The sequence below is a fragment of the Rhinolophus hipposideros genome (genome assembly GCF_964194185.1).
Source record: "Rhinolophus hipposideros genome assembly, chromosome: 3".
Lineage (NCBI taxonomy): Eukaryota > Metazoa > Chordata > Mammalia > Chiroptera > Rhinolophidae > Rhinolophus > Rhinolophus hipposideros.
The window spans coordinates 76,386,968-76,405,983 of NC_138049.1; the positions used below are offsets into that span (position 1 = coordinate 76,386,968).

The 19,016-nt window shown below is 33.2% G+C and overlaps 1 protein-coding gene across 5 annotated transcripts in view; it reads right to left on the reverse strand.

Moving 5' to 3' along the window:
- Nucleotides 1-2,793: 2,793 nt before the first annotated feature.
- Nucleotides 2,794-19,016, reverse strand: part of FAM135A (family with sequence similarity 135 member A) — an 88,430-nt gene continuing 72,207 nt past the window's right edge. For all 5 annotated transcript variants that reach the window (XM_081044202.1, XM_081044200.1, XM_081044201.1 and 2 more), the window contains 4 exons: nucleotides 17,295-17,446; nucleotides 15,649-15,759; nucleotides 7,218-7,331; nucleotides 2,794-5,323 (listed from right to left, as the gene is read on the reverse strand). In XM_081044202.1, coding sequence (XP_080900328.1) covers nucleotides 5,118-5,323; nucleotides 7,218-7,331; nucleotides 15,649-15,759; nucleotides 17,295-17,446 — 583 coding nt within the window. In that variant the 3' untranslated portion in view covers nucleotides 2,794-5,117. The remainder of the gene's footprint in view (nucleotides 5,324-7,217; nucleotides 7,332-15,648; nucleotides 15,760-17,294; nucleotides 17,447-19,016) is intronic.

The window sequence follows — 19,016 nt, forward strand, 5'->3', positions numbered from 1 at the left end:
TTCTTCCCAAAGGGCAGAACTTTTATCCTGTATACTTTCCCTGGGAGGAGATATGACTTAAGATAAACATCTACATCATTACATGGGCACTGGTTTAGTCAAGTTGTCAGGGGGTGGAAATATGAAGGCTTTGGAATAATTCTTTGGAATAGGACCTCTCAAAATGGCCCCAAAGTATAGAACATTTGGGTCCCACTGAATGCTCAGAAAAGGCTTCAATTACGAAAGGGTTTTTAGGACAAGATTATTCTATTACTGCCTAACGTACCAAAATTTTGTGGCTTAAAACATTTATTCTCTCACAGTTTTTGTGGGACAGGAATCCAGGAGCCAGGATGACTCTGGCTCTAGGTCTTAAATGAGGTTGCAGTCAAGCTGTCAGCTGGCTCAGGTGGAGGCACGACAAGGGGAGGATCTGCTTTCAAACTCACGATTATAGGATTTTTCAGTTCCTTGTGGTGATTTAGACTTGAGGCCTCCCTTAGTTCCATGCTATGTGGGCTCTTCCAAAGATTATCTCACAATAGCAGTTGATTTTCCACAGAATGAAAAAATGAGAGAACAAGAGAGACTGCTCAAGATGCAAGCCACAGTCTTTTTGTAATCTAATCTCAGAAGTGACATACATCACTTTTGCTATATTCTATCAGTAGAAGTGAATCAGATCCAGCCCACTCTCAAAGGGAGGGGCTTACTCGGGATGAATAAGCAGGTGGGGAATCACTGAAGGCCATTTCAGAGGCTACCACAATGACCCACTCTACAGCTCCTTCCCCCCACCACAGCTGCATTTACTCAGTTGCTCACCTATAAGGTAGCCATGGTGACATGGAGACATACACATATTACTTAACCCTGCCAGCACTGATTGGTTAGCACCACTACTTGCGGTGACCAACCTGATTCTCTGATATTGTACTATATAGCCTGGCTGGCAGGTTTGATTGCAATGGAGTCCAACTACAATGAAGGAGGTAGCAAATTGTTCTATAGGAAATCAATTATTCTGGGTTTGGATTGCTTTCCCTGACTTAGGCTTCTTTTATACACTCCAGCTGTGGGCTTATTAAATACATTATACACCATACACCTTATATAGCATCCCATACAATGCTTTTTACCAGAGCAGGGTAATGATGATTGTGGGATTAACCAGTCTTATCACATATCGTGTCAGACCAGAAGAAACTTATCTTACAGAAAATGGACAGCCTTATTGAAGGTTTACTTTTGGAACCAGGTGAGAAAACACATTTTGGGGTGCTGTCGTAAAGGATTTGGCATATGCTCCAAATGAGTTAATAGTATTCAGTGCTCTCTCTTCTATTGACAGAATAAAAAGGCCAAAATAGTATAGGGATTGATACCTTGTTACATCTGACACACTACCCTTATATTTTGCTTCTCATTGTGAGGAGAATCTGGATCCTGAGCAATCCTGCAAATTATTGCTGAGTATGCCAACTGCAAGGCTTATCTCTCTCCTGTTACTTAGCAATTTCTGTGGCTAGTCATACAGCCATACAGATAGGCCAAGGCAACCATAGCATTACCACCAGTTAACTGCTGCTCCTCTGGGAGAAACATACTGGCTTCTTTGCTGCTTGGCCCTCAGCCCTGGATTTTTCTCCTGTAATGCAACCCGCAATGTGTACAGATGTCATCTGGCTCTCTGCCTCACTGTGGGTATTGGGGCTGTAGGAACTGGTACAAATAATGCGGACAGTTTGGCTGTTTTGCTGTTAATAGTCTTTTGTCTCTTACCCGGGAGTCTCCTGTCAGCATCCTTGAAACTGTGGCAAGCAAATCGGCAAGTAGGACAAAACCTCAGATCCTTCACTGATCTTGCCATCCATCTCCATGATTCCAGTTTCTGTTAGTGTACTAATTTTTGCACCCCGAGTGGTGTATAAAGGGATACAATGTTTTCTCTGAGTTGGAAGTTGAGATTGCCACCTGGTCATTTTTAGCTCATTTCTCTATGTAAGGAAAGGCAGAAAGTGGTTATGGTGCTAGCTAGACTGACTGGCCTGATGACCATGGGAGCAAAGGGAGTAGGGAGAGGAGTCTGACTAGAACTTGGGGGACTCTCATCCCCTGGAATACCTCCTACCATGACTAGGTTAAATTAAAAAAAAATAAGCAAAGACAGTTGCAACCATATATAGGCAAAACCACTCAAGACTCAGAACCTCGGGTCACCCACTAGATAAAAAAATCTTATTAGCTGAGTTGCTGATTGAATACAAAGGAAACTGAGTAAGTGGCAGTGATGACAAGTCTTATGACCAGTGGCAGAATTGGACTGTATTTACCATAGGTCTTTTTTTTTTTTATCAGAGAACTTTAGGACATAAAACATGCTGCTACTCATATCCTATCCTGGAGATTGATTCAGTTGGTCTGTAATGGTACCCTGGAGTTTGTATTTTTAAACGAGTAACCCAGGTAATTTTCACCAAGGAAGCTTGCAAAGCACTGCTGTAGCAATATTTTCTTCCTCATTGGCTTACGCATATGCTTATATGCTTAATTTCTCTTTTCTTTTCCTATCTTATACTATTATTGTATTTAGGGGTGGTGGTGAGGTCACAGTTTTGTCCATAGGTTGCAAATTATTGAGTCAAGATTATAGAACCAGAGGAGAAATGGATATCATACTGAGATCCTGGACTTAGAATTGGAAGAGGGATAATAGTATTTTGTTAGGAGGAAGCATTTAACATGTTTAAATATGGGAAGAATGGTATATGTAGATGTTGGAAAGACAAAGAAATGGACTATAGTAGGACTCGGTTATGTTTTTATATTTGGTGCTGGCTCATCAAATCCATTTCATATGTTTAGTAATCTTGGTAGGAGAAATGGTCCCATCTTCTACTGGGGAAGCTGAAAAGGTCAGATATACCTGTGGTCTTTGATGTCTGACAGCCTGAGTGCTGGCACAAGACTAAGCGTGGTCAGTTGGACATTCCCACCAGACTTTTAACCTGGAGTGAGAGATGCAAATAAGCAGATTCTGAAATCCAGTTTTCAGAGGCCTCACTGCAGGCAGATGTATACAGAACTTCCATATCTTCTTGAGGTTGGAACTTGGCTATGATTTTGGTCATCTGGCTTCCTTTGGTTTCTACTGTTTTCTAAATCTGGTTCTCCAACCTTTTTATTATTTCTGTGAGCTGCCTAACATTCTTCCAATGAATTACTTTTCTGCTTAAGTTAATCATAATTGTTTTTTGTTGTTTGCAACCAAGAATTCTTATTGGTTTAATGAGCTTCATTCTCTAAGAGTCAATTATACTGTTTCAGATAATCATTTCCCCACCCCACCCCTGTAATCTGAATTTGGAGGTGAACAACATTTCATAGTTTCCCTAATTGATAAATCACAAGTTGTTAGATTTTTAAACCATGATCATTGATGTGCTTTTAAAACTGTATTAAAACAACCAACAACCAATCAACTAAATGTGATCATAAGAGCAATTTACCCTTAAATATAATTATATGAATATAAGTACGAATGAATCCTTTGATAAACCTGGAAGATTATTCAAACTTACAATAAGCATGATATTTCAAATTCAAGGTCAACGTACTCGTGCGTGAAGATGAAAAATGTGTGTGGCAAAAATACGTGGTAGACAATGCATATATTTATGTTTTCCAGTTATAACGCACTTGAAATATTATTGCTTAGTCATTTCATTGAATTTTCAAGTACTTTTTGAAAAGTAAAGATTTATGGAATACCTTTTAACTACTTAACATATATGCAAAAGACATAAATTATAAAAATACAAAGGCTCTAAGTTACACAATCATGCTGGTCTAGACAGTTAATTAATATAGTCTGTCCAATTAAAAATAAAAATGTACCTCTACTATTCTGAAAATAAGCAAGTGTTTTAGCTGTTCCTCTAGATAGTCACTTGTTCATTTATTAACACCGGAACAATAACACAATGCTTAAAATAAACATGCATCAATTATACAATACATACAAAAACTTTCTGTCCAATCACAACTGGTAAATGCAAACAGACCTTCTATCCACCCTTAGTGCATTATTTTCACAAGTAAAACAGGAAAGGAAAATAGTGAATTTTACGCTATTCAGCACCTTTAGGAAAGTTAAGAGACTTAACATCTCCATATATCAAAAACATTTGTATTTGTATCATCAAACATGTAAAGTTAATTATTTTCCATTTTTAACATGAATTATTTTATTTACAGTTCTTTTTAGTTCAACAAATTTTAACAATATTTAAAAATGATCTAAATTCATAAAAGTATTTCACAAATTTCAACATTTAATTATTATGTACATACAAGGAAGTTCACAAAAAAAGTTAAATAAATGTAATCAAAAAGGTCAAGCAACATTACTAAATTTAACAAAATTCCAACGAAATCAAAGCAGAGGGCATTCAAACATTCAAAAATCTCTAGATACTGCTAATATGAACATGAAAAGTTCCGGTAATAAAAGTCAATGTGAGAAATAATGTTGAAATCACCAGTAGAAAATATATTTTAATAGGCATGACATATGTTTAATAGCAACAATGACTTTTTATAGAAAACTTTTTAACATTGTCATATATGAACTACTTGGTTTGGCAGGGCTAACGAGTTGACTTCAAAAAATATATTTTAGCAGCCATAATTTTATTTCCAGTTAAAACAGAGTAAAATGTTAAAAGTAAAATTTATAATTAACTGAATATACCCAATACTAGAAAATTTAAAGTCCCATGCTCTTCTAGCAATAATGGTCTCTAATATGAGTTTGATGTAAAAATTGTGGAAAGCCAATAATAATCAGACAAATATATGGGCTTAAAGTTTCAATGAAATACTTATGTAGCAAAATATATGAAAAAGTAATAGAAAAGTAAAAAGATAAAATTAAAAAAATATTGCACAGCCACATTACCTAGAAAGTAAAGTTGATGTTTAAAAAGCTCTAAACATGGATGATATAAATTATCTTCCATATAAAAAGGTATAAATATTTCTTAGAACTTATCAGCATGTATACTTTAATATAATACACTATTTGAATCATTGTTGAATGAGGTAATTGTCAAGTCTCTAACAATGTTTTTATTCTACTGGAAATATTTGAGGGCAGCGACCAGAAAGAATTTCTCTAAAAATATTTCTGAATCAAGAACAGCTATATGTGCAGCTCTCCCAATGAGCGAATCAGCTGTATTGGGCAATGCATTGATGACATTATATCGAACCAAATTACAGTCCTTGTTTTGCAGAACTGGATGAAGCAAGTTATGGATCATTTCTGAATAGATTTGTCCTATGGAAAAGTAAAGGAAAATTAGTTCACATGAGTTGCTTAAAAAATTCTATGTCGACTTCTATATAATTTATAAAATTTAGTTACATTATTTCCATTTGAAGCAGAAAAAGGTATTTTAAAAGGTTTGCTTTTTCTTTCACTATCATTTTTGAGACTATTCTAGAAAAAATATAGATTATTTATCTCTCTAGCCAAGTAAAAATAAATTTATTAAACATTATTCCTGTCAATTTGCTATTTTTAATTCAAAGTAATGACTATACCAAACAGTTTTCTTCAACATTAAGTCACTTATGACTCATTAAAGCATTATGAAAAAGTAGCCATGGTGAAACATTTTGATTAAGGTAAAATTTGAAACTTTAGTCTATAGCAAGTAATTTAAAAAGTATCCGAGGCACTCAACATTTTCCCACATATTTCCACATTATTTTCAGAAGAATAGCAACTTCCTATAATCAGAAGAACAATGAGTTTGGCTCAAAGATTAAAAAGAATCTTTTATTTTGTTTTTAAGATTTATTTAATGCTTGGTTCAGCTTTTAATTCCAACATTATGCTCCTCTCTCTCTTTTTGGTTAATTCTTACAATGGATTTATTGAGGTTATGCTAAGCATAAGAGATAAAGGCTACATACATATATATTATATATATTATATCCAGATATAATATATATAACACACACACACACACACACACATAAAAACACAAACTACTGTATATAAGAGGCAAAACAGTTTTTAATAACTATGCATTACTATATTACCAATAGATAAAAGCTAACACATATCCATGGAACATGTATATTCTAGGGAGGCAGGTATTAAATTTTGGAGGAGAGGCAGATGTAGTCCCGTGAGGAATGACGAGAAGGGCACAGTACATAGAAAGAAGTACAGTTAGAGAAAGAAGAGAGAGATATTTAAGAGAAAGAGTAATATCACAGATTCATAGAAAATTTTTTACTTCTACCTCACTTCTTAGTTTTCATTGTGAGTCAAGTTGGATTTCTGGTTTCATGCTATTTAAAAAATATTCTTACATAGGAAGAAATCCAAACCTCCTTTATTAGATTTTCCCTGGCCCCCCGTGGCACAGAATCTCACTGTTAATACAAAGGACATTTGTCTTGTTTTAGTGACCCATCTGAAGGTTAAACGTCTTCTGATTTTTCTCTAAGTGGACTTTAGCCTTTTCCCTTAAGTGGACTCTTGCTAGAACAGAAGTTAAAAAAAAGTTATTCTGATGTCACAAAATGCTTAAATATATATTTATTAAATGAATAGAGTACTTACTATGTGCCAGGTACCATGCTAGGCAATGCCAACACAAATGTGTCTAAGACACTCCCTACCAGAAAGGACTATTCACTGTCACAATGGGAAAGAAAAGCAGGGTTGAGAATATGTTTAAAATCAGCCTCATTCCAAAAAGGAACTGAGGCAATATTGGGAGGCAGGACACCCAAGTTCTTACCCTGAGCCTGTAATTAACCAGCAGTGACTTTGGGTAAACCACTTAGCATCTCTGAGCCTCAGTTATAAAACGTGCATACAAGTCTCCTTCTGACTCCAAATAGCTATTATCACTAATTCCAATAATTCAGAGGAAATCAAAGTACAGATTACTTTTGAGGCAGCAAAATGGAGAAGGATTTGTAATTTAAAAACTATTTCATAAAAAAACTATGGTTTCATCGGCAAAAAACATCTGAGGTGGCAGGTGTTACGAAAGGAAGAAAAATGGAGGAAAGATAGCTAATTTACATCAGTGGGTGGAAAAAAGAAGCAAAAGGAGAGAAAGGAGAGAAAAAGTGAGTACAAGAAAAATTTTGGAAAAAGCTCATGGGTAGATATAACTCTTCGAAATACTTCTAATTTACTTTGTTACCTGACTGTTTGTCTTTTAAAGCTGTTTTACACATTTCAATTCGGGCAGAGTGATAAGGAACATAGCGATCCTGTAGCGATCCCACTAGCACAACATTTTTGAAGTAATGAAGCCCTGTGAAGAGAAAATACTGAGTTATAATGCAATAATTAACAAGATTTAGAACTTATTAGTATATTAAGTGACCCCCCCCATTTTATTTACTCAGTAGCACTAAGTTTATGGCTTTTAAAATACCTGATTAATTCTTTCTCCACATTTTTATATATTATCTACAAGTCCCAACCCCTTCCCCCAGCTTCATTGTATGGAGTTTGTGTGCTGATAAGAGGAAAGCGTGTTTGCATTGAGAGCAAGGATTGTGGTGTGATGGTATGGCGGGGAGGGGAGAAATTAGATATGGTGGGTTAAAATTCCATAGGAAATATTTCATGACATTGTTACTTTCCAAAGGATATTCCTCAATATTTAAGAATATTTCCCCAAGAAACATAATTATACTCTTCTATAAAAACAAACAAAACAGTCTATATGGACTCTTTTAGAGCTGACATTTTACTTTATGTTTCATTTGACTCTTGTCTAATATTATTCATATTTTCTCCTTATTTGAGTATTTCAAGAGGATATCTGCTGTGATTTTTTTAGTAATAATAACGGGTTTCATGATCCATCCACAGACTTGTCAGGTGCCATTTTTTTGTTAAACTAGGTGAATTCAGAGCTTGTGACCTTGGGATACTTCGTTAATTACCTCATTTAAGTACTGAAACTATGTTCGTGACTACTTTAGATCAGTAATGTTCTAATTTTACTATTTAGACTAGTAAATAAAATATAAAAAATTTATGTGATTATTAAATAAGATACAAATAAATAATGGCAATACATTATAATTGGATGTGTAGTGCATATTTCATTTCTGGAATGTTCCAGAGTGAAATTTTGATACTTTTTGCTCACTGAAATTCAGATCCTTAGGGACAGGCCAATTTTGGGGACTACTGTGGATCCAGAATACAGGAAGCCTTTGCAGAAGCTCTCTTTCTCCCTTGGAACTTAAGCATCCTAATGAGAATAGTGCAGACCGACACACAACCAGGTGAGACTGAATATATCCCTCTATGCCAAATATAAGGTCATCGTCCCTTTTTCCCAAAGAGAACACTTTGAGGCAATTTAAATACATAGCATTCTAGGGACATAAGTGAAATAATCAAATGTTTATAACAGAAATTAATTCAATTATACAAACTTTTAAAATAATATTTTAGAAAGATATTCATTAAGAAAACCTGATATTCATTAAGAAACTCTTTTGTACAGATCATTCTTATCAGCATGCAAAACACTATACTATCTCCCATTAAAAAAAATAAAAATCAATCAGTACTTGAACTTTATACTCCTCTACAATAACTCTGCCCCCAGTTCTTGACACTGCTTTATTTCTATAGTTATAGGAATAAGCATTACATTAAAAAAATTGTATTAAATATATTTTTCAAAATAGCTTTTTGCAGAGATTCTGATATACTCCTATAGAGAAACGATACTCAGTTGGAGAATCACTGCTTTAGATGACATCCTTGAGCGAAGAAGTATCTATGTCTCCTCAGGTTCAGGCCGCTCAGTGGAACGGAAGTATGCAAAATCAACAAAAAGTAGAGGAGGGGGTTTCTAATATATCCTTTAACTCGCAGATTCCAAGATGATGAAATAAATAAAATCAAAGACCATGATACTAATATAAACATACTATATTGTCATACTTCTAAATGTGATTCATAAAACAGTACTGTACTTTAAAATGCATTCTAAATTTAGTAGATTTTAATAATAGTTTTTCAACAATAAATTAATACTAATATTGTACTTCTGCATATGTTTGCCTCTTGTGTTAGCCAAGAACTAAATTAGTTAAATAGAATGTGACTCTTTTTGAATCTTTTGGTTTCAATTCATTTCCAGCAGTGTTGGCTAAAGAGGGTAGAAACTCAAGTGAAACAAGGTAGGCCCAGAGTTACAATGGGCATTATGGAAGTACTTCATCTGAGTTGAAGTCCAGCTAATATTTTGGGAGGCTCATATTCAAGGTTCATCTTCTCTGCATATGCACTGATTCTAGCTGCTTAATGATGACGTAGTTAGATGGCCTTAGGGTTAGTTCTTCTTTCAGCCCCTGACGTGGCTAATTTTTGGTTGAAGTTATCTTTAACTTGGGAAAGTAACAAGATTTCCCCATATGTAGAATAAGATACTTGAACTATTAATAGAAAAGTTTGTAAATATTTAGTTAATTTTCAGGATTACCAAGAAAAAGATTAAAGTAAATCTTCAATATTTTTCTATATAATAACGTGATTTATTTATGAACATTATAAATGGTAGCTTTCATCTTCATTATCTTAGTCTTCCTGAAACTTTTGGTGACTAATTTTTTCTGAAATTTTATTGTTTTAAGGCAATTCATATTCATTCATGTTCTATTTACTATCTGGTATTGGCTAAAACAGTGGTTCTAAACTGGTGGTTTTGCACCCTGAGGGACACTTAGCAGTGTCTGGAGATATTTTTGTCACAACTGGGGTTTGGAATGTGAAAGGGTGTGGAGGGGTGCGTATGCCACTGACATTTTGTGAGTAGAGGCCAGGGATACTGCTAAAAATCCTACAATGCATATGACAACCCCTGACGACAAAGAATTATCCAATCCTGAATGTCAACAGTGCTGAGGTTGAGAAAACCTGTGCTTTTAAAATTGACATATTCTATGTAAAATTCAACTATTCTTTATATTCATTAATTTTAAACACTGTATTCGGAAGAATTTGCTTCCTAAAATAATGCTAGCTGATGCTGATTCTTTCCCACACTTTCAGAAACAAAATAGAAATGTTATTTACAAATCAAGTCATAGCTATGATTAAACACCTTTGTAATCTGCTGGAAGAAAAGATTATCTTATGCCAGTCATACCATAGTAACACAACAAGAGACTTCTTTAACTGTTATATTTTACTTGTCAGAGTTCAACAGCTGGTAAAGAGATTCTAAGCAAATGTTTTTTGGAAGATCTTAAAATAGAATATTGTGTTTTGGAAGTTTTAACAATAGATTCTTATGTGGCTATATATGAGCCCTCAACAAGGAATGCAAGAGTGTCCATGATCCTTCTCTCTACGGAACCTTGACTGGTGTCACCTAATGTATATAATAGACATTTTACCTTCCATTTGCTCTAGTTCCTTTAGCGTCTTTCTTTGCTTTGATAATTTATTGCTGAGATGTTAGTATGCCCTAACTATACTGTGTAAACTATTTATATATTCTATCTTCAATTTATAGACTACTATAGGTTTTTTGGCCAGAAGTTGCTATAAAAATTTAATGAATGTTTACAATTGTAATGCCTTAATCAAAAAAGGTAATTTCCTCTTAAAAGTAATATTTCTTTAGTCCTCTAGATCTATTGTGTTCACAAAATAAAAAAGACAATTCATAATAAATATACGATTTTTATAAAAAGTATAACATTTCTCAATTGTTTTATAAATCATACAAATTAGTTTAGGTTTTTAAATGTTTTCTTAATTAAAAAATAATAAATAGCTTTCAGTTAAGGAAAGCTACTAATTAATGATATGTTGTAGAGAAAAAAATCTTGCACAAGGAAGACCCACAGGGGAGGCTTTGCTTAAATAAAAGGAGGGAAGAAGGTAGAAGGCTGGATTTTGGTTTTAGGCAGGTTATTTTAGGCTTTCCCCGAAGAGCAGAAAACTGGCTATTTAGAAGAAACAGAAGCAATAATTGGGCTAGGGCATCCAAAACTTTGTACCTTTAACAGAGTGAAAATATAAAAGACAAATTATCACTAGGGCTTTTTGATTGTTTAAAAACACCCGAGAATGGCATATTAGTTAAATAAAATAGTTAAGTAAACATTGTTCTGTTTTCCTATTTTACTTATGTTTCTAATGTAAACCCATATATTTCCGCATTGTGAATAAAATAAATACATGTATATATTCAGGTGTAATAATTTCCTAAGAACTGACTACTCATTTTTCACAATTCTCTAGATGACAAAAAGGGATGGGGGGGATACATAGCTCAAGACAGACTTGCTCCAACCCCTGTGACAATACTGTAATTTTTAAATCAATTAGTGAATATTTTTTGATATTTAAAACTGCAATTAGAAATCGCTTCTAAAGTTCTTAAAAATATACATTAATGGCTTAACATAACATGGCTTCTATTCTATTCTATTCTATTCTATTCTATTCTATTCTTCTTACATTATATTAAAATAAGACCAGGTCTTATATTAATTTTTGCTCCAAAAGACGCATTAGAGCTGATGGTTTGGCTAGGTCTTATTTTCAGGGAAACATGGTTTACTTATTCCCGTATTTTAGTATTATTTAATTCATTAGTCATGATTATTAGAAAATATACTAATAATATTCTAATAATATTCTTTCATGTTATTTTCCAACGATAATAATAATTCAATTTATGTGTATACTAATAAACTTGTATCTGCATACAAATAGAAATCTTAAAACATAAAAACAATTTTAGTAAGTCATTTGAGTACTTTTTTTATAGCTAGTAATACTGACATATAGATGAGCTTGTTTTTTAACAGTTCTGTTAAAATATCTCCTAAAATATACTCATGATGTTATTCTGAAAGGAAACTTCTACAATCTAAAACACTAATATTACTTTAGTTCAGGCACATCTTCATTTAGAGCTATTTTTATCATCCAACATTTACTGAGTTCCATGTTACTGAGAGTGGTAATTGTTTACAATTAATCTTTAATAGTCTTGTGAGGAAGATACTATTATTCCCATTGTACCGATGAAGAAACTGAAGTTTATTTAGATTAAGCAACCTAGTCAGTGTTTCAGTTAGAACTAATACCTACGTGTACCTTCAAAGTTTGGCTCCTAAAAGCAGTGTTAGGCTGGAACAACCAGAGGGGAGGTGAGAATTTTGCCACACATTATAAGGCAAATAATAAATTAATAACTTGTAAGCAAAAGTTTTAAATTTTACTTTCTAAAATGCAATATAAATACACAGACCCCAGGGAACATTTAATTTAGTTTTGCCTTTCATCTATTTCCTGACTCATAAGCAAGCAGTGGTACAAACTCCATAGCCACACACAATGGTCCTAGTTAGTGTCAGTAAGTTTTTCTCACATGAGAGCTACATGCTATATTTGATTTTGTAGGAATATCTCATAGTTTTATTAATCAAATATATATTTCTGTACACTGTAAGTAACTTACTGTTTTCTTTACATCCTTATAAACAAAATAATAAAACTAGATCTTTAAAATAACTTTCTTTTACTGATTCTAATAATAGATAATACATGAAATAACTATTCCCAAATCTCTTTATCATATTAATAGCAACATTTAAAGCAGAAACCTGAAAAGGCAAAAACAGGACTCAAATGAAGTGGGCTATATTCAACTACTAAATTCTGTCTAGTGTTCATATCAAATGTTTCAAGAGCAGGATGGAGGACATGGGTGATAGGAATGAAGATAAAAAACAGATTTATAAAGGCTGTGCTTACAAGTTCAAATTACCTCAGACTTGGAACTACCCTGTTTCTCTGAAAATAAGACCTAGCTAGACAATCAGCTCTAATGCGTCTTTTGGAGCAAAACTTAATATAAGACCCAGTATTGCATATTATATTATATTATATTATATTATATTATATTATATTATAGTATAGTATATTATAGTATAGTATATTATATTATAGACCTGGTCTTATATTATAGTAAAATAAGACCGGGTCTTATATTAATTTTTGCTCCACAAGACACATTAGAACTGATTATCCAGCTAGGTCTTATTTTCGGGGAAACATGGTATCAGTTACCGAATATGTGGATTTGATTTTCAGCATACTATACAATGTTTGATTTGCTTTTGGATATTGAAAATAACATGAAAAAGATCACTCATTGATTCAATGGACTTATACCAAACACCTACTAGGAAGAACTACATAAGAACTGGGTGTGTATGTAGGGGTGGGGGGTAGAAAAAGGTTGTCACAATAAATCATACTTAAGGAAAAAAGGATAAAATATTTAAAATGACTCACATGAGATAAACTATAATGGGTATAAAAGAGGTCCATACCTAATGCTAATATGAATTCAGAGATAATATTAACAATCTGGGATGTGAAATACAAAGAAGTGGGGTCATTCAAAGATGACATTGAGTTGTTTCAGACCAAGTAATTTAGAGGATAAAGTACCATTTTAAAAAAGATGAAAAAAGAGGGAGCAAAAGAAGACAATATTTCAGTATTAAACATATTTAGTTTGATACGTAAATAGAGATGTCTAGCAGACAAATGAGGATTGGAATTCATTAATGAACTCAGTCCTGAAGATATAAGATTTGGGATATAAAGGCATATACTCAGTTCTCTGAAAGCACAGGAGAACTAAACCAGAGCATCAAGAAAAGCTTTTGATAGTAGGTGGTGCTTTGAGTTTAACTTTTTAAGATGGAAAGAATCAGTTCTAAAAGGATGGGGTAAACACTTCAGGAGGAACAGCAGTAGAAAAAGCACGGGTGAATGCAAGGAAGTATAAAACATGTGTGCATGGCTAAAGCAAAGGATATGTATGTGGGAGGAGTAGGATATGAAGCAAGTAAAAGAATCAGTAACCACATTAAAAAGGATTTCACGCTGTAAGCCATGGAATCTAAACTTCATCCTGAAAGCTATAAGGTACCATGAAAGATTTTCCAACAGGAGCAATATGATCTGACTAAACTAGAGGATCGTTTTATCTGAGGAGGAAGTGAGATTGGAGAGAAGGGGGCATAAAGAGGCAGGGTAACTAATTTGGAGACTGCAGCAATAATCGAAGTGAAAATGATGAAGGCTGAACTAGGGCAGTGGCAAAGAAAAGAGAAGCCTCTATTAGCTACTAAGAAAGCAGAATGTTTCAGGGCTTGATAACTCAGTAGACATGAGGGGGGAGTGAACAAGAGTCCAGGACAACTTCTAAGTTTCTGGCTGGGGCGATGGGGGTGGCATTCCTGTAGTTGTGGAATCCAGAGAACTCAACCTGAGTGGAAAGAGGAGGTGTCTGAGCACATTGCATTTGAGGCACCCATGAGACATCTAAGTGAATATGTTTGGTAGGCAGCGGGGCACGGAGGTCTGGAGCACAGCACAGAGGACTGAGCTCTTAGAGATACATACCTGAGAGTGAAGATAGAAATGGGATGATGCTATCAAAGAAAAATGTACAGAGTGAGAAGAGCAGGAGACAGAGGCTGGAGCCCAAGAACACCAACTTTTAAGGGGAAAGGAAAGAAAAGAAGCCTGTGAAGGAAGCAGAGAGCCAAGATGAAAGAAAATCCGGAGAGGCTGATGTTACAGAATTGGAGGGAGGAAAATATTTTTAGAAGGAGGGGGCTTTCATTAATTTATATATTGTTTATGGCTATTTTTGTGCTACAGTGGTATTACGGAGTAGTTGCTACAGAGATCATATGGCCCACAAAGTCAAAATATTTACTATCTGGCCCTTTAGAGAAAAAGTTTGCCAAGCTCTGCTGTACAGACAGGAAGGGGAAGATGAGGGTTGGGTAGGGTAATATCTGGGTTTCAGTTATGTCTCCACTTTCAGAAGGAAGTGGAAATAACATTCTTTGAATAAAATAAAGAGGAGGGCAGTCTGTTTCCTGCAGATAGAGATTTCAAAGGATGTAGTGGAAAGAATGTATTGGGAAGACATAAGTCTGAGGATGAGTCAGGGAGATATGGAAAGGTCAGAAGTAAGTAAGATCATTTAGAGAGTGTGAATGGCAAAGCAGTTGGGTACCTCAGGCTGTAAAAGCATACAAAATACATGCAAGATGGGGAATATTGTTCATAATCAGCTAATAAAAGACAAATAACAAGACTCATCCAGTGGTGAGAATTTGTAGACGGAATAAATATTAATAGTTTCGTTCCTGGAATTTTCCAGAAATGCTTGACAGACTTAGAATAGAAAAGAAGAATAACAAGGATTGAAAATTGGTGTAGGTGAAGCTAGAAAGACAGGAGAGCTAAGACATGCAGAGGCCTAATTAAAAAACTGACTAACTTATAATTGGTATAAATTATAAATGTTAAAAATTTTAGGATGATTTCAAAGTAGCTGCGTAGCTCATAAAAGATAAATACAATCACGAGAAAATTAAACCATGCTATGGATTGCTTAGTTTTAATTGTAAGTCTGCTATTTTATTACAAAGAAATTATAATTGACTAAAACTTTTTTAATCACCAGAAAGACATGGTGATGATTTATCTGCTAAAAGTTTATTTTAAAAAGGATGTGAATGTTTTCAAAACTGTTACTATACACTTACCTGCTTTATTACTAAGCTTGTATAAGAAAGTTTGGCGAGGGTCTGAATGATCTCGACATGTCAATTGCAAAAGAGAACCTGATTTTTTCCATTTTTGCATAAACCACAGACCTAGAGAGTTATAAATCATATGTAAGTATAACAAAATATATGGTAACATGTGCCAAGATTATGAATTTTAATATATATTTCATTTCAAAAAAAGATATCCCTCAAATTAGCATTTGTTGGCTAATATATTTGCAAAGTATTTCCATTTTCTGATAACAAATATACATATACATACATAGGTTAACTATGGGTTAATCGTGGTTGATAATCGTGGCTTGCTATTTCTTTCTCAAACAGTAATAAAATAAACAATAGTTTACAAAGAACAAATTTGGGAAAAGTGTACCTTTGGATATATTTGCTCAAATTATAAAGCAGAAGGGGATAAAACTTCAAACACAGTAGTAGATCCAAATGCCTAAGCACAGAGTTTTGAGACTATAAATAATAAGTTAAATTAATTGTAGACCAATTGTATAAGGACCAACGCTTAGAATGAGCAATTGGTTAATGTTTTCTAGTAATAGCTGAATATAACTTAACTTTCATATTTAAGAGTATTTCTTTATATTATCAGTTACCCATATTTAATGCATCTTCCCCTTATGTGAAACCCTAATCACTCTGGACCTGGTTTTAAATATTGTGGAATATTCATTGCCATTTATGGTGCTTCTAATATTACAGAGGGAACAGGAAAAGAAAAGAAGAAGAAGAACCCTTTAATTGATTAAATCTGATCATTATAAGCCTGTCCAGGGAAAAGTTTGAAGAAAGAAATTTGGAGTACTACATCTTATTCATACTTGGTTCTATGGTTTATTATTTATGTATTTCACTTTTCTCATGTTATCTTTTTGACACTAAAAACCTAGATCCACCTATATTTTGAAAACCACCATTTGATACAAAGGAAAATGGTTTTCTTTCTTTGTCAAGAAAAGAAATGGAAGAGAAAATGGAAATAAGAATTTCAAGACTCAATGAAGTCTAATTTATTCTCTCAATGGGAATCAATTGACTAAACAATAAAAACCATTTTAAAAATCTAAGGACAAACCAAACCAAATAAAAGGCAAATCAAGAATCAAGATCTTTCTTAACGAGAACATTTATTCTAATCAAAATTGGGCTCTTGACTTTAATTTAAATTCTTCAAAAATTTTAGAATTTATTTTCTCATAAAATTCCTTTATTGTTATCAAACAAAAATCAGAGTTAACATTCTATATAAAATATGTTATAACATTATAATATATTAAATATAGACATTTATTTGTTATCTGTTCAACTAATGGAACAGAATGACCTGTTTATAAGATGAACATTTACTGAAAATATTTAGACAGTTTAATGAAAAAAAGAAAAAAATGCAGGCCTTTTGACAAGTATCTCAATATGATAAGATGCATTTTCTGAAACGACTTATCAGCTTATTTCATGTGCATGACAAAATAGAAAAGTAGCTACATCTTTTGTTTTATGAAATTCAAAGTATATGACAAGTTGGCTCTAACGTAAACACCAGAAAATATTAAATTTGTACTTAAATTTGTCTCCCCATATTATTTATACTGAACAACAAAACGTTTTACCTGTATTAACAAGAGCACTGCTATTGTAGAGTGTACCAAGGTGAGGTCCAGAAAGAGATAGAAAGGTATGAAGTTTGTTGAGGTAATATTTGAACCTTGGCCTGGTAAGCACTGAACGGATTATTAAATTGCCCAATGAATGTCCAATAAAGCTTTAAGAGAAAAAAAATAACGTTTCTCCTATAGTATTAGTTTTAAAAACAAACATCAAAGCTGATATCACTATACATTAATGTGAAATACTAAGAATTTTAAAATTTCCAATGTGTTTTAAAATTATGGTTTGATAATGTAGTAGAAAATTCCTATTATATAATTTTAATGCTTGTTCTTATAGAAACAAGACATTACTTATCAGAAAATTTTTACTCATAATAATTTCTACCTGCTTAGAAATAAATACATTTAAAAAGTAATAATACATTGACTAGACGATAAATTTGCCTCCTTAGGCACACACAATTATTTACTTAAGTCATGATTTAAAACAAAATAATGAAATTGCACACATAAGGATGACTACAAGAAATTATACACCCATTTCTCTTATTCTCTGGTACACACTCAAAAATGGGAGGGTTCTTTGATAAAGTACTTTCAAGGCACAGGTAAAACACGTATTTTCCTACTATAAGTCTAAGGTTATACCAAAAGAATAACTAATATTTATAAAGCACTTCACTTTTATTAAGGAATAAATCAAAAGAGCCCTTTTGTTTAGTATTATTTTATAATGGACAGTATGTGAATCCCTGGGGACAATTAACTGAAAGAAGAGAGCTTGAATGCTCTTGTACTACGTAACACTGGCTCACACATATACTAGTAAGCTCAGGACAAACTTCTTTCCCAAACTGAAGTGCTTAAAGCTGTGGGGTGAGACTTATGATGGTAACTAACAGTCCTCAATCAGTCAGACCTGGCTTTTGGATAATGGTTTATTTTAACTGACAGTCTCAACTGAAAGAGGGCATACTTTTTGTGGATGAATGAAAAAACTAAAATAATATATTACTTTCTCATCATAAATAAATAAAAGGAATACAAGATCACTGTAGAAAATTTAGTAAAGAAACCACATTTTAAATTCTGTAAGTGGAGAGATTAATTAGAACAAGAAAATAATCTCTCCTCCCCTCAATAAACTTGCATTAAAAATCATGTTCTGATTTTTAACAGAAATGTTTTTAAAAAATGATTTCAAATACAAATCTGCTTATCTCTTTTCTTAGTCCCTACTCTATACTTTAGAATGGAAACAAATACTACAAAAGCCTACAGTATAGAGTCAGCTTCTTCCTCTAACCTAGTTGGGATATGAAAGTAGTCAGTTTACTTTTGGTCCTGTGATCTTGCTACATTCACTTATTAGTTCTAGTTGCTTTGCAAATTGGCTGAGGTTTTTCTATATAAACAATCGTTATTTTCAAGGAGAGATTTTTTTAAGCCTTTGTTTCTGCTTTTTATACCTTTCATTTCTTTTGTTTGCCTTATATCATTGTCTAGGACCTCTAATACAATGTTGAATACAAAAAAAAAAAAGAAAGAAAGAAAGTAGTCAGTTTATTCCATTCTTTTTGAGGCTGGAATATTAGTTTTGACTTTTTATTTAATTCATAATGGATTAGAAGAGACAAATTCTTTTCTCTCTCCCATGTCTATCCACAGTATCTGATTAAATAATGAGCTTATGTTGATCATCATCTCTTGCTTGTAGAAACC